At 36.8% G+C, this 17,004-nt stretch overlaps 1 protein-coding gene across 1 annotated transcript in view; it reads left to right on the top strand.

Annotated features, from left to right (window-relative positions):
* The window catches only part of IMPG2 (interphotoreceptor matrix proteoglycan 2), a 71,325-nt gene that overhangs the window by 14,655 nt on the left and 39,666 nt on the right, over window positions 1-17,004 (top strand). Inside the window, exons 4-8 of the mRNA XM_008702024.2 lie at window positions 329-360; window positions 8,076-8,125; window positions 9,035-9,117; window positions 12,180-12,341; window positions 15,324-15,382. Of these exons, the coding sequence (XP_008700246.1) occupies window positions 329-360; window positions 8,076-8,125; window positions 9,035-9,117; window positions 12,180-12,341; window positions 15,324-15,382 (386 nt within the window). The remainder of the gene's footprint in view (window positions 1-328; window positions 361-8,075; window positions 8,126-9,034; window positions 9,118-12,179; window positions 12,342-15,323; window positions 15,383-17,004) is intronic.

The following is a 17,004-nucleotide window of genomic DNA, read 5'->3' as shown; positions in this document are numbered from 1 at the left end:
GTAGAACTCTACCATAATCTCCAATTTGTAGATCTTTTTGGAATGATTAACAAGTAAAGTCTGTTAATCTGTGCCCATTAAGAAAAAGCACTAGAACTTTTGGAAACATAAACAGAGACTGAGTGCCAGGACATTCCCACGGTCCCAAAACAAACTTGGCATTGTTAGTACCTTGCTTTAACTATTTGTCTAACCATAGAAAATAACAGCATAGACTTATAAAATAACATAATGTTAGGGCATTAGTGTTTTCTATGCAATAAATTTTATTTACTGCTTAATTACTGTCATTAAATCACAGAGTCGTTTTTATTTTTGTGTTCCTTAGAAACTGACATATACAAAGGAAACTGTAAGCAGGTGAGTGTCTTTTTTCCTCTAATTTTGTGTTTGGCAACAGAGACGTGTTATACCTATTCCAAGACTCACACCAAATTTAATGGCCGCTTTCTGTTTTCTTGCCTGTTCCTGCAATGACCAGGGCCGTGGGTTGGTCCCAAATGCTTTTCCTCATGTTGAGGCCACTTCCCTTTCAAGACTACTGTCACAGCCAGTGTGCTTGTTTGCTTTCTGACCTTGCCAGGAAGCAGACTTGTTCCTTTTTCTTGGGTGAGAAAATAGATTTCAGGAAATGGAATATGGAATGATCTACTTTTGTTGAGGCTTATGGGGTAAGAGTAAAAATGTTTTGAAATGGTACACCTTAGTGGCAAATAGTTTATTAAATGATGGTTGGTGGTATGGATCACTTTACTGAGAAATGATGGTTAGGACCTTGAAATATAGGAACAACACAACCTTGATGAATCCTCCAATATTAGGATTGTTGGCTCTATTGGCCTTTAGTTTTAGGATTAAGGTCATTTCTGGCTCCTGAGCAGTAGCAGTACAAAACAGCTCATGGAAAGTGAGGGATTTTGAGTATATAAGTATTAAAGATTTCAATTCTATCCATACTCAGAGTATCTAGATTATGCCAGTATATGGGTAATTATATAGAAAGACACCATTAGGGCAAAAAACTCTAGAGTCTAGAATTTTGCTTCAAATTAGAAAGAAAGACTGAAAAACCAGTTAAGTGAGTCACTGTCTAGAGATCCCAATTGGGCAGCAGAATCCAGGCAATAGCATAGTTGGAGTACACACGTGAGTGCTAGTGGGGTATATGTAGGTTTCAAATCAAATATGAGTACACGGGGGGAAGGGGACTTTGTGTGGTCTCTCTTGTTCATACAGCTGATGTTACCACTGAGTCTCTGCTGGAGCCTGGGATTGAGCACCCCCTTAGATGCTGGGCCATGTGGTTTCTTGGGTGTGGGCTCTTCAGCACCAAGAAACAGAGCTTGGAAGTTCCTTATGATTGCCATTCAACACACAGGGAGTGAACTAAATACTCTGGTGAGTCCCACCAGTCCTAGTAATCTTCATGGTTGTACCTAATGAAACTGGTAGCACATTTTCTACATCTTATATGGTTAAGAAGCTTGTAAATACCATAGTACACATGGCATTTAACCTGCAAGAAGCTCTGAAGTTTACTTGGGAAATGGACTTTAGCAAGTGTATAGCTTGTGGGTTATTATAAAGTGGTGGAAGGAGGGTTTTCTGAGGTAGGATGGACAGTTGTAACACCGTATGAGGTTGGGTGTGGCTCATCACACAGGAGGTAGCTGGAAGGTGTTTAAAGTGTAGTGTATGTATGTTTTGTGTCTTTCTGTGGGACTCAGTTCAACTGGGTGCAGTTTTCCACAGCTACCTAGCATTTCTCACAATGAGATTACATATAAGTAAAGTAGAAATTTTGCACTACAGTCAGTTGTCTCCTGTGTTAATCACATTGGAATAAATTCACAAATATGCATCATAACAGGGCTGACTGGATCATGTATTTTATTGGTAAGGCACTGTCTGTAGTAGGTATAAGGGACTCAAAATATTATTTACTATTCTTAGAAAGTAATGTATGTATAAAAATAACAATACATATGAAAATATAAGTGAATTCTGAGCATTTTAAAGTTTAAAGCATCTTTCCCGTGTAACTAGAGGAGACCGGGTTGGGGTGAGGTGAGAACTGCCAACCGTGGTAGTTGCTGAAAGGGGTGATCTGGGGTTAGGTAACACTGGGAGCGAAACCATGGGAGTGGCCAAAGAATTCACTAAGCCCATCTTTCCCCTGCTTGAGTACTACAGCGATCTATTGAAACTCTTAATTTGCCCATCATTTTTCTATATTCAAATTTATTTTTGTGATTTTTTTTGAGATTGCTCTTGTATTCTCTGTGTGGAGATTCTTGTGTTAGGTTTTACTGCTGCTGTAGCAAATTACCACAAACTTTGGTAGTTTAAGACAACACAAATTTGTCCTACGGTTACATCATTCAGAAATCTGACATGGGTCTTAAGGTGTTGTCAGGTTTGCATTCCTTTCTGGAAGATCTAGGGGAGAAACTGTTTTCTTGCCTTTTCCAACTTCTAGAAACTACCCACATTGGTTGGCTCATGACCCCCTTCCATCTTCAAAGCTAGTAATGGCCGGTCCATTGTTTCTCACATTTCATCACTCTGACACTCTTCCGCCTCCTTCTTCCACACTGAAGGATCCTTAGGATTACACTGGATCCACCTGGATAAACCTGGTTACACTCCCTATTTTAAGGCCAGCTGATTAGCAACCTTAATTCCATCTGCAACCTTAATTCCCTTTTGTATGTAGCTTAACGTATTCACAGGTTTGGGGGAGTAGGATGTGGATGTGTTTGAGGGGCCACTGTTCTACTTATCACACTTCTTTTCTGTGATTTAAATTGCTGCCTCTATGTGAACTCTAACCCACCTGCTGACCTATGACTTGCACCAAATACTTTGTTCTGTATCACTTTAAGCTTCTGCTACAATCTTTTGCCCTGTGTCTTTAAAACAACACATTTTTCACCTCACTTAGGACCTCACATCCCATCTTACCTCTTATACATCTCCTTATCGTTTCTCTCCTCTCCTGAGTCTTCAGCTTCTCTCATTACTAACTCCTTATTAGCATTTGAACACACTCAAGTCTCTCCCATGTTACCTATTTACAACAGGCGCTCCCCAGCACTTGCGTACATTATAGCCGTACATTATAGCCGGGTATCTTGAAAGCATCTCCTCTTAGCTCCAGTTGATGCTAAACCCCCTGCCTTCTGGACTTACTGTGAAGTCTCAATAACCAGTACAAAGCCCCACCTGGGATATGTGCCCACCAAATAGTTGTTAAATGAATAACTGAGTTTCTGCTCAATTACTCAAGTTTATTATCAGGTCTCTGGTGATATAAGACTGTTCTTTGGCTTTTTTTTTTTTTTTTTTGTACCTCAATCAACTTATATTTGTAGTTGAGGATGCCTATCATGGATCACAAAGCCAAATATACATGTTTGTTTGTTTGCTTTTAGCAACTGTTTTATTCTGTTTGGGACATGTGTCCCTGTTCCATTACCCTCTGTTTTGTATTTGTTAAGCATCTCATATTTTATAATGCTTCTACATATATAATGTTTTATTTAGTTTTCATCATACCTTTGGGAAATAGGTAGTGTAGGGAGGTATTCCTGTTTTGGAGATTAAGTTCTTGTGGCCCAGAGCAACGGAGATACTTTTCTAAGGCATAACAAAGTTAATGATACTTCTGGGACCAGCACCCAGGATTCCTGGCCTTGTGCCCTGAGTTCTTTTGTTGTCCTGTGCTGATCACAGTTAACAGATCGAAGAGCAAAGCAAAGTATAGAAAATTGTCATGGGGAGTCGTAATCTAGATAGGAAATTATGCTTGGCTTGTTTTTGAAATTATGCTCCATGTGTCTCTGATATCTTTTGGTACAATCTCACCTGAATTCTGATAGGATTAGGCAGTAGAGGTCAGTAATAAATTCTGTGGTGGATGAGCTGAGGAAATGAGAAAGTAGGAGGTTGTTTGCTGCTGGTATTAAGCTAAAGGTCTTAGCTGAACGTCTTCACATTTGTGGTTTGGCCTAGAAATGAAGAAGTATTTCTGTCTCCAAACTCAGTATAACTCTGTGTTCTAGTTCTGTTGTGACACTTTAGGGGATCCCTGCAGGAGGCATACCTAATGAGAACATGTTGAAAGGATTCTTGTTGTTAAGTGATTTTTTACTGTTTTTTGAAAGGAGAGTGGGAAAATAAGGGATTAAGCATTGGACTGTTAGACAAGAGATTTGAATTACTGAGCATTGCCTACTTACCATCATTAAAATGTTATTTTGAATTCAGTAAGTGAAATCTAGTTCTACTGAAGTAAACAACCTGCTCCGTTGTGAATACTTCCTTAGAGAATTAGCTTAAATTTAATGTATTTACTTATTTTTTAGTTGCAATGCTTCTTTTTAAATTAAAGAAACTTTATTTTTAATTGAAGTATAGTTGACATACAATATTATATTGGTTTCAGGTGTACAACATAGTTATTCTACAATTACGCACATTACAAAATGCTTACCACCATAAGTGTAGTTACCATCTGTCACCATACAAAGTTATTACATTATTGACTATATTTCCTGTTATTCATCTTTATCCCTGTGACTTATTTATCAAATGTGACCTTGATGTGGGGGACAATTTGACTGAAACCAGGTGAGGTCTGGTTACTGCCATGTCATCCCAACTTCCTGTTCTACTTACTGTGTTGTGCTTTGGCCCCTCTGTCTTACTTTGACCTCTTTGCTCTTCATACCTGGTTGCTTTCCATAGCTCTCCAACTTTGATTGGGTTTCCCTTCCTTTTTCTGGGTCCTTATACACTTTGACTTTTAGGTTGTTAAGTTTATATAGGCCATTATTATTATAACCAAGCGAAACCATCTTGGTTGCCCTTCTAGTCAATATGGCTCATGTAAAGGCCATGTTGTGAGGAATTAAGATGACTGAGAGAGAGGTTTCTGGAATCAGATGGGCCCGTTTTACATCATAGCTCCTCAATTGTCTAGCCATGTGACTCTGAGCAAATTCTTAACCTCTTCTACTATTAGTTTCCTCGTATGTGTAAATGGGAATAATAGTATCTTCCTTTTAAGATTGTTGCTGGAATTAAATGAGTTAACCAAGATGAAACACTTAACATAGTGCTTGACACATGATAAATTTAGTGGTACTCATTCTTGCTGTTGCCATTATTGAAAAAGGAACTAGATATGGTTAGGAATTTTAGGTATGGCCTTCGGCCCTATCAAGTTATTGTGTCACCCAGGAAAAATTGCTTTATTCATTTGGACTTTGTTTTTCCCTCTATAAAATGAAGGTATTGGCAAGGTGTTCTGCCTTGTGGACAACTGATCGAGCCTATTCAGGCCTGATTATGTTAATATCTGTCTCAGATGAATTTGGATCTTATTTGTTTTAGCTATGCTCCCTGCAACCTGAGAAGCCTCTGGATGCTTTCTCATCACGGAGGCCCTTTCTCCACTCATCACTTATCATAATGACTTACCCAGATGTCATATTTCTTAGGTTCTTCTAGATGACAGACAGCTCACTGAGAAGCAGTTTCCTGCAAATGCTTCTAAATAACCAGAAGTGATAGGTTTGGTGTAATGGTTTAATATGTTACTCTTTCTAGATAGTATTTTTTAAAAGCAGAAAAATCTTTGAGATTTTTAAAAACTCGGTTTCTCAAATTTTTTTCTCTCTCTCTTTTTATTTTTTATTTTTTTACAGGTTTTTAAATTTTTTAAAGTAATCTCTACACCCACTGTGGGTCTCGAACTCACAGCCCCGAGATCAAGAATTGCATGCTCCACCCACTGAGCCAGGCAGGTCCCCTAGTTTCTCAAAATTTCTACCAAATCCTGGAAGTTTAGGGAACATGGCCCTAGTTGACTCCCCCACTCTAGTTCCAGTCATGAAATATCTTTGAATTATCATATTTAATATCTTAATTTTAATTCTAAGTTTATATTCAATTCCACAATGTAACCATGTTTTAATATTAAAATGTTTTGAATTACACATCAATTCTTACTTAGTTCCCCACCTGCCTATGCTTCAAGTAAAATGGATGCTTCAAAATGTCTGCCATGTTTATCTGGTGGCTTTGAGTAACCCCCTGTCCCACCACCATGCCCTAATTTAGAGCAATAGGGCAATCTAAAGGAGTTGTGTGAACATGGGACACACTGGCACATTGGCAAGTCTGTGATGGTGACATTTTTTAAAAGATTTTATTCATTTGAGAGAGACATGGGGTGGGGGAGAGAAAATGAGTGGGGGGTAATGAGTGGGGGGTAAGGGAGAGGCAGAAGCAGACTCCCTGCTAAGCAGGGAGCCTGACATGCGGCTTGATTCCAGGATTCAATCCTAGGACTCTGGAATCATGACCTGAGCCGAAGGCAGACAGTTAACTGACTGCTGCACCCAGGCACCCCTATGATGGAGACATTTTTGACTGTAATTGAATCACGTTAGGAAGCAAGTTGGAGATAGTTTTGAACTCTTAACAGTAATGTAATCACCATCCAACAGATGTAATCACCATCAAACTCCTTTGTAAAAGGTTAACGGGAATATCCCTTTTCCCTTAGAACATATACACAAACTTTAAAGTTCTAAAACTTCTCAAGGGGCAGCTGACTGGCTTAGTCAGAAGAACACGTGACTCTTGATCTTGGGATCATGAGTTTGAGCCGCATGTTGAGTGTAAAGACTACTTAAATAAATAAAACTTTAAAACAAATAAATAAAACTTCCTAAAATTATTATACTGTAAATTTTATATTTTTGGGTTATGTGGAAATTTCGACTTGCAGAAACCCATTTTCTTTCCTTTAGAGAAGGGACTTCTCAGACTATCTTTTTTTTTAAGATTTTATTTTTATTTATTTATTTATTTATTTATTTATTTATTTATTTATTTATCTGAGGGGGAGGGGCAGAGAGAGGGCGAGGAAGAAGCAAACTCCCCACTGAGCAGGGAGCCAGATGTGGGGCTCAATCCCAGGATTCAATCCTAGGACTCTGGAATCATGACCTGAGCCGAAGGCAGACACTTAACTGAGCCATCCAGGAGCCTCTCAGATTATCTTTTAATCTTCTCTTGTCGTTGCAAATTGGCATTATAAAGGATAGCTGGGTCACTTGTAGCTTGTTAGCAGTGTGGCCTACAGCGAGTCATTTCTCTAAGCTTGACTTCCTTTATGTAAAAAAATTTTATGATTTCTATGATCTCTCCAATGAGATGACATCTGTGCTTATATTTTTTCCTTAGCAGCAAGTACTCTCCTGCCTGTAGTACTTGTTACACTTGTAATCATTTATTTGTTGTCTATTTTCTGTAAGACTGTAACTTTAATAGATCGCATGTGTTTCTCCACAGCTGTATGCCAGATGTCTTGTCCACTCCCTGGCTAATAATATTTGTTTATTCTTTTACTCTAAAAATATCTACTTAGTGCCTTTTAAATGATAGGTACTATTTTAGGCTGGAGACAGAGTAAAAACATGGCAGGCAAGGTTCCTAATCTCATAGAATTTATATTCCTATGGTATTCTGTTCAATAGAACTTTCTGTGATGATGGAAATGTTCTTTACTGTGCTGTCCAATATAGTAGCCATTAGGCACATGTGATTATGGAGCACTTGAAATGTGGCTAGTGTGAATGAGGAACAAAATTTTAAACTTTATTTAATTTTAGTTAATTTAAATTAGCACGTATGTCCAGTGACTACCATGACAATGCCATTGGAGAGAATTAAGAGATTGGAGACCGATAAAGAAGTAGATAAATATATCAACAATCAGTACATACATACTGATAATAACTGAAAAGAAATCAAACAGGTTGATGGAATAGTAAGTAGGGGAGTACTTTATGTAGGGTGATTCTACTTGAGCAAAAATCAATAAATGTAAAATAAATGAATTATGAAGACTATTATTCTTTAAACTTTGTTAAATCAGTACTAATTTGGTTTTAGGAACCCTGTTTGAAGATCGAGTGAATTCCTTTTTGGAAAACAAACTCAAAATATATCCACATATTTCTGTCATCTTTATTAACTTTAAACATCTTTTTAAACCATAGCCCTGAATTGTCATCTCCGTTTCCTGTTGGTGATACTTCAACATCGGGAGGTATGCTCTTGTGCATTTATTCACTTTTCTTTTTAAATTATTTATGGCTTGAGGTGATCTTGCAAGCAAGCACACATTTCAGCTCACATTTAAAAAAATACCAGGTTTCTCTTTCCTTATGTGTTGTTCAGGAGTCTCAAGAAGAAGTAATTGTGTTTTCATTTATTTTATGGCATTATGTTGTGAGTATGTAAAGATCTTTAATTATTAAGTCTAATAAAAATCAGAAAGCTACTTGAAACAAATGTATGACCTAAGGAATTACTTTAAGGCAAACACTCTGTAACCACTACTTATGTCAACAGGTAGAACCTTTCTAGCTCCAGCATTTGTCATTTGTTTTATAAGAGTTTCTCAGAGTGAGGATTTTTCTGATTGCATTCTGTGGTATACTTTAACATGTTCCTTGGATTTCTGTGTCTCCTATGAATTGGTAGTTGCCTTCCTTAGTTTTAATTTTTTTAAAAAAATCTTTTGTTTATTGGAAATTTCAAACATATACAAAAAATTAGAATTGCATAATGAGGCCCAGCTTCAACAATGATCAGTTCATAGCCAGTCTCCAACCTTCACCCACTTTTCCTGTTTCGTAGTATTACTTTTTTCATTATCTGTCCCCTTTACTAGATAACTCCTTAAGGATAAAAATTTTGTCAGTATCCCTAGCATCTTGCATTGAGGCATATAGTAAGTGCTCATTAAATGCTATTGAATGAATGAATGAGTTATAATTATTTTCTGTTCTAGGAGGATTCTATGCAAATATGTCTTAAGGTTAGAATGTACTGGATTTCCAGGATAGAAAAGCAAATGACTTACAAGAATGGTTTTGAAGTCAGTTTTTTATTTCCTGATATGATTGTGACTTAGAGACTGAATTCATATACATGGTTTTGTTTTTCTACTTAGGTGCTGTTCTTAGTGCTCCATATCCAGGGGTAACCTCCTATGAAGGTACCTCCGAGAGCAGCAAGGAGAGGCCTGAGGAGAGTGTGAGTGGTGATGTGTTTTGTTTTTTAGTTTCTAACATGGAGAACAGGGGTTCAGAGAGACTTATATTCCATTGCCAAACTACACAGGACTTCATGTGGTTTCCTTCATGGAAATATTGTGGATCCTAAACCAGTGTATTGAAAAGAGTCTAAGATTCCTTGGAGAGCCGAGTCAATCTGCTTTTGCAAGAGAGAGCTTCAGGTTGTAAATGAAATGACTTGGAGCCTGGGGAATTGTCATCATGGTAAACTCACTGTCTCTTGTGGGCTATGTGACATAATTTACTGTGGGGTTTTTTGCCTGGTTCTTCTATCCCATAATAGATCAGGACTTAGTCTTTTTTTCTTCTGAGGGAAAGGATGTAGATTTTATGTAGTTGAAAAATCAAGAAATACTGTGGTTTTAAAATGCATCATTATTAACAGTAATCTGCCCATCAAACATTATTAAGTTTACTTTCAATAACATTCAGATTAAAAAAAAAGTACATAGGCTGCCCAGGAAGATAGAAATATTTTGTTAGAACTTTTGTTAAATATGAATTTTTTAAAATTTGGGAGTTCATAAATCCTAGATTACTTACTATAGTGCAAACTCTGACTGAACATATTCACTAGAAAGGTGTAATTTAGTTACCTTGCACCTATTCTTCCCACCTTGGACATTTTAATTTATACGAAATCAGGTTAAATCACCCCACTCTGCCCCACCACTTTCCCTGTCACTGAACAAGACTGGTAGTAGTGTGGGATCCGTGACTGGATGCTAGAATCAATATATTCACCCTCCATACAACTTTGTCCAGAGTGGCTGGTGCTGGGAAATAATGTCATTCAAAAAATATTTGTGAATGAATGAGTAAAAAGTGATCCTGTGGTTCTGAACTTCAAGCAGAATAGTTGGAGGTTTAGGTCTGGAAACATTTAATTCCTTATCATAGAAATGAAGGAGTTATGTATAATCAATTGGAACATTAATATTCAAAAGAGAAGACTATTTGAAGCCAATTTATAGGATAAGTAAGAAAACAAAGCAGTATAGAGATACCTAACAAGAATTAGATTGCTTGTACGTCTAGTTCAAAATGAAGCCCGAAGGTTCACTTTTACAGTTCAATTTTTTTCCTAATACATTTTCCATCTACTGTTATAGAAATTATGTACTTTATTTCTGTTTCGTTAGTAGTTTCCCTATAAGTTACGTAGTATATATTATATTATTATGTATAGTATTTATATTATATATATAAAATGTATTTACCCTATAAGTTACCTCTTAACTTATAATGCATAATCTAGCAAAATTTAAGTTTTTCAAAATCTTGGTCTTTATCTTAAGCAATGCAGGAATATTAGAACATTGTACTTCAGTCACCCTACTGATTTATATCCTGTTTTTTGACATTTTTGTTCTTTCTTTTCTTTTAGTTCTTCCTTTTCAATCCCACAAATTACACTGTATTATATTTGTTCTTTCTAAATTTTTTTAAAAAAAGATTTTATTTCTTTATTTGAGAGAGAGAGAGTGTATAAGGAAGGGGCAGAGGCAGAGGGAGAAGCAGACTCCCCACTGAGCACGGAGCCTGACATGGGGCTCCATCCCAGGATCTCAGGACCATGACCTAAACCAAACACAGATGCTTACGGAGCTGAGCCACTCAGGCGCCCCGAGAGCTTTTTTTTTTGAAATGTAATGGTCTGCCTTTGAAAATCATGACTCTCTCATTAGAGCCATTTAAACTGAGGATGAGCAACCATTTGTCAGGGATATTGTAGAGAGAATTCAGGCATCCAAAGGGATAGTAGACTTTGAAGGTCTTTGATTATATGATCTATCAGGGATGAAAAATTATACACTGAAGGAAAGCCTCTGTAGTCTCTTCCTGACTCTGCCATTGGCTTGCTAGCCGTTCTTCCATTCCAACCCCCTTTCCTGTGTATCACAATGGAGGGATTTAGGTTGATGAGCTCAAATGTATCTACCATGTAGCAGTTCTTACTCTAGCATTGTAGTAATGATAATTTCTTTCCCTCATCTACATTTACTAATTGGAATTCTTCTGTAAGACACTATTGTCACTTCTCATTTATTTATTAAATCATTTATTTCTATCAATATGGACTCTTGGATATTTATTTTATTATTTGGGTGGTAATCCATTATTTATTTTGTTGTTCAAATTGTTGCAGTTTTGGCCACTGGAAGACCTGGATTTTAATGTTACAGAGTACAAAAAGCTCATTGATACAGTTTCAGATTCCACGTAGCACCTAATCTTTAAGAAGCTACCCCTTGTTGAATTTGGTGTAGCATCTAAAAACAATCTCCACAATTATCTGAAAAGGCTGTTAATATAATTCTCCCTTCCCTAATACTTTTCTTTATGTATTCCGACTAAATTAACATATTGCAACTGATGGAATGCAGAAACAGATATGAGAATTCTGTGCCTTCTAAAGCCAACCAAATTAAAGAATTTGGAAAAATATAAACAATGTTACTCTTCTTGTTAATTTTTTATTTTGCAAAATGTTATTCCTTTTTACAATGTAAGGAGTTTGTTATTTTTAAATGAATTAATATTTAAAAAATGTCCCCTTAATTTTTTGTTTGGTAAATATCTATAGATACAACCCACAAAACCCAAACTTCTTTGTGTTTCTTAACGATTTTTAAGAGTTTAAATGGGTCCTAAGACCAAAAAAATTGAGAACAACACTTCTAGGCTATTTTTAGATGATATTATTAGCATAGTCATCTCTTTTTAAACTCACAGATGATGTGATAGAAGATGGTCAACTTTGGTGGTTATCTTTGGAAAATTTTCTGTCTTTCCCTGAAGCAGTCATTGTGTGTTCAAAGGAATGTACAAATTCATAGTAATTTTAATGTTAGCCTATGTCTTAAAGTCCACCCAATTAGTTCCAAAGTCAAACACTGTATAAAACGTCATCACTAGAAGTTTCTTTTGACACAGTGTCTCTTATGTACCAATTAGTAGATATTTGTTGGTTGCACGAGTAAACATTTGCATTTGTTGTTTTTTTCTCTAAAAATAAAGATTAGCAATGAAATTGAGAATGTGATAGAAGAATCCACAAAACCAGCAACTGAGCAGATTGCAGAATTCAGTATCCACCTTTTGGGAGAGCAGTTTAGGGAAGAACTACAGGATCCATCCACCTTCCACCACCAGCACCTTGTAGAAGAGTTTATTTCAGAGGTAGGTGATTTTTTGGTTTGTTTTTTCTCTTTTCTTTTCTTTCCTTTTTCTTTCCTTCCTTTCCCTTTCCTTTCCTTTCCTTTTCCTCCCTCCCTCCTTCCTTCCCTCCCTTCCTCCCTCCCCTTTCTCTTTTCTTTTCTTTTCTCTTTTCTTTTCTTTCTTAATTAATTAACAAGACATGTTCCTGGGGCTGTAAATTTCCCATATTCACAAGACTAGTTAAACGTAGGTTAAGGAATCAAGCTCTTCTTCTATTTGGTTCAGAGGGCTGTGATTTAGCCACTTCTTCAGAAAACTCTGTAGAAAGGTCACAGAAAGACAGATGAGTTAATTGAATCAAAATCTGACACACCTTTACCATCTGCTAACAAATAAATGCTATTTCCAAACTTTTGCTGCACAGCCAAAGAAGCATGTGTTCAATGGCATGGTTTTAACTTGACAATATTTGCAGAAATAAGTATCTTTAAGAAACTTAAAGAAACTTTAAGAAACAGTGTATTGCTTTATCTTGGAGGAACATTAATTTCTTTTAATTTCCTTTTTAATATTCTTTTTCTAAACTGAAAAATTGGGGACAGTTAACACATAAGTAGTACACAGTACCAAGTTCAAAAGGACAAAAGAGTATCCAGTGAAAAGTAAATTTCCCTATCTCTGTTTCTTGGTTAGAGGTATTTTTAAAAAGGTATTTCTTTAAAGAATTGTAAATTAGACTATCCTGCAACTTTAATTTCTGGAAGGATTCTATATAGGACTTGAACTCAAGATTCTTTCAGTCAAAAATGATCTATATGTGGCCCTTCTTGTATGCCTTTGCTCTTATGTCTTAAGGCATTGAGTGCCCATCTCCCTTTTCTGTCCGGTGACAGGGCACATCATTCCTTCCTATTTATTTCTTTTCCTTCCCTCTTGATGGGGTTCTCCTTGCCCAAGTTTTTCAATTCCGTTACGTTGGACTCATTTCCTTCCCTAGACACTATGTCTAGAGGAGAAAAAGAAATGTGCATTTCTCAGCCAAACGGCATCATTGCAGCCATCCAACGTGGGGAGTGCAAGCCAGACGATTATTTTTCCTTTCTGTGTGGCCAAGTTGCAAGGCTGTATGGTATGTAGAAGAAATGTCAGCCAGGCCAGTGGCCACCTGGCATCAGATAGAGTCTTGGATCAGCTGTCTGGTTCTCTCTGCTCTCGGAGTAAGGAAACTTAGTACACCTGAATGTTTAGATAAACAATTCCACTGAATGACTGCATATTTAGAGGAAGTCCAGGAAACATTCTGAAAAACATCTCCAGCAGAGACTTTATGAGGTAGATAGCTCTTGGCTTGAGGTGATTTGGGGGTGATGAAGGGCCTGGGCCTACCATGAAATGGTTTCTTTGGAGTATCTCTACAGCCCTGCATGGAAATGTCTACCAACAGCCACTTCCTTGTGTAAAGCAGCAGAGTTAGAGGTTGTGTCTCAGAAAGGTTCTGTAATTGTGTTTAATGCAAATTGAAGGGAGTTCTCTCCCTTCAGGGCAGAGTCACAGGGATTGCTCCTTTAATATTATTTCGTAGGTAATAATATGGGAAGATATATAGGGAAAAAGAAAGCCTGCTTGGAGAGGATTGAGGTTCAGGAGGAATTAGAATACTTGTACATGGTTAGACTCAAGAGATGACAAAACTCAAAATGAGATGGGTCTAGCAAATTATAATAATATAGAGTTGTATAACATTTTGCAGTTGATGGAATACTTTCAGGTACATTCATTTTAATCTTATGAAAACCAAAATGGTTGATGGGCAAGGCAGTATTAATTCTATAAAATAAGGCTTGTATTCAGTTACTTTGCCAACAGAAACAGCTGAGACGAACTCATTTTTGGATTCCTGTCCTTCAAGATTCCATCTCTACTTTCATCCTACAAGAATTATGGCATTTCTGTCTTTCTTCTAAGAGAATAAAACAAGGCAAATTATCATAGGTGAAGACTTACATGGGTTTGGATTCTTTATCCTTGACGCATTGAGATCTTCGGTGAACCCTGATTTTTAAAAAAAATCCCACTCTCCTGATTATATCAAGACTTGGTTTTAAAAGCGGGTTCCCAGAGATGTTGCCAAAGTCCACTAACAACTTCTTTCCCTTATTCTGGTGTTGGCTCCATAGTGACTTATCTGCTGAGACTGTCACCTTCTGAAATGTGGGTTAAGTGTTCAATGTTGTTAAAATATGTATTTATTTATGACTTGACTATTTTTAGATTTTTAGTCCAGTTAGCATTCTTTCCCTCCCTCCAGTCACTCATCTCATCTCGATTTACATGGCTGGATTTTAAAGACTCAGTGATAAAACTGGTTCCTGTAGATGGGATGCTCATAAATTGATCTTTTGACCAGTTAAGTTACCTGGTCACTGCTTCATAACCTCCTTCATGAGACCCGGTCAACAGGACCTCTGTCCTGGGGACTGAGCTTCAGCTTGTGGACTAGTTTCTAATGCTAACTTTGTTCACAGTCCCTTGTATTGTAGGAACAGGAAACAGATACCATCAGACATGTTACACTTACAGAAAACGAACACTTGACTGTTTGTCAGTGTGTATGCTGCAGCCAGATTTCTAATCCAAACAATTACATTTAAAAATGTCATTATAGCTTTTTTTTGGAAACTAATGCTTTTTTCTACATTTTATCCCACAAGGGAAAAAGCAGTGCTTTGCCAATAAGAAGTTGCTTTTCATAATTTGGAAAAAAATTAATATTAAAATACATTAAAACCTTAAAAGACAAAGTGTAAAAGAAAAATGTGACAGTTATTTTCTAACATTGTTAACTATTATAATTATATAACTTTCTATTATGCATCTGTATACATGTGTATGCTTCTACTAGTTATAAACAGTGCACTTTATATTCAGCTCTTAAGAACAGTATTTTCTATGTACCTTTTCACATTTCTACATAGCTATAAATTTTATTTTTATCTTTAACAGGTTGAAAATGCATTTACGGGGTTACCAGGCTATAAGGACATTCGTGTACTCGATTTTAGGTAAATAGACTCTAAAAATGTACGTGTTCAGTAGCACTCTTTATTTCAATATAATATCTCTTTGTGTTCATTACGTGTGCTCTAAAAACAAATGATTTGAATGCTGTAATTCAATACTATTTCTGGTAAGTGTGTATTCTTAATGATAGTTTTTCAGGAGAGGAAACTGAGTTAGAAAAAGGCGGAAGAATATATTCAAGGAGACATACTAGATCTGTAGTTAGGCAGATAAGAACTTAGGAATTCATGTCCCGGCTTGCTGCTGACAAGTTACTTGGCACTGAGGGGAGCCTGGAGTCATATTAGATATGATGTTGGCTTCCTACTAAATCTTGTCAATGTTCTACTGAGGTGACTTTGACATCTTACTGTAAGGGCGTTCTGGAGGGGATGCATTTGTCCTCATTCAAACATAGCAGTTTTAAGTAAATCAGAGACCTCTTTTTAAGACATTTCGTCTCTGCTTAAAACCGCATAATACTTGTGAATGTTTACTGAGTCAATACTTTGTATTGGGGACTTCATATTCCTGAGCTAACTTAATCAGAATAAATATTATTATTAATACTCATTTTGCAGAGTGCAAATGCAAACAGGTTTAAAAGGATGAAGTATCAGCCCAAAGTCAGTGAGCTTGTAAATAAACGGTGGAAGAGGGATTTTGAAACCAGGTGGCTGACTTTACAGCTCTTACTCTTCAACCCTATGCTAGCCTCAGTATTCTGAGGGTTTGGGGCATTTGGAGGATAGCTGTGGCCCAGCTGTTGGATTCAGGGGAGCATGAGTGGGGTACTGTGTAACTTCGCAGAATAATCAATAGGGCCAACATCTTAACTTTGGCATATTCTCTTATCACAACTTCGGGGTTTACCAGAAATAATAGCAAGCACTTATATAGCATTGACAGTGTGCCAGGCTTCATAGCTTTATAACTCATTTATTCTCAACAGCCATGCTGTGAGATAGTTATTATTATCCTCATTTTTTTTTTTTTTCTGATGAGGACACCAGGGCACAGGGAATGTCAGTAATTTACTAGAAGACACTCAGCTAGTTATCTGTGTGGGGGAGAGGGCAAGCATGGTAAATTGACCCACCACCTACTCTCATACCATGACCAGTCTCCCCAGTTCAGCCTTAGCACTTCTCATAGATTACTGCCTCCAGTTATGACTAAAGCTCATATGAGAACCTAGGAATGCGAGGCGTTTTGTGTGGCAGCACACGAAAGGTAACATGGCCTCTAGAACCAACTACCCTGGGTTCAAACCTGCTTTTGGCACTTCTGGCTGAATGATTTTAGATAAGTAATCAAGTTTTAATGTCTTATTTGTATAAAAAAGAGAATTTACTATTAATTCTGCTTTATTAAAAATACTTTTGAAATACCTTGGGTAAATTACGTAGCTTCCTTTTTCCTCAGTTTCTTTACCTGTAAAATGGGGATTCTAGTGGTCCTTAATAATCTTAATGAGGATTAAATGAATTGATTTTGTAAAACACTTAGCACAGTTTTCTGGCACATGGGAAGATCTATTAAGTGTCTGTTACATAAAATGAATAAATATTGAAGGCCATGCAATATCCTGTGGTTCAGTCCTGACCTTTCCCAGTCCCTTAGC

The sequence above is a fragment of the Ursus maritimus genome, unplaced genomic scaffold (assembly GCF_017311325.1).
Source record: "Ursus maritimus isolate PB19 unplaced genomic scaffold, ASM1731132v1 scaffold_4, whole genome shotgun sequence".
NCBI lineage: Eukaryota > Metazoa > Chordata > Mammalia > Carnivora > Ursidae > Ursus > Ursus maritimus.
The sequence above is the reverse complement of the archived record's forward strand: the minus strand, read 5'-3'. Positions and strand labels throughout refer to the sequence as shown.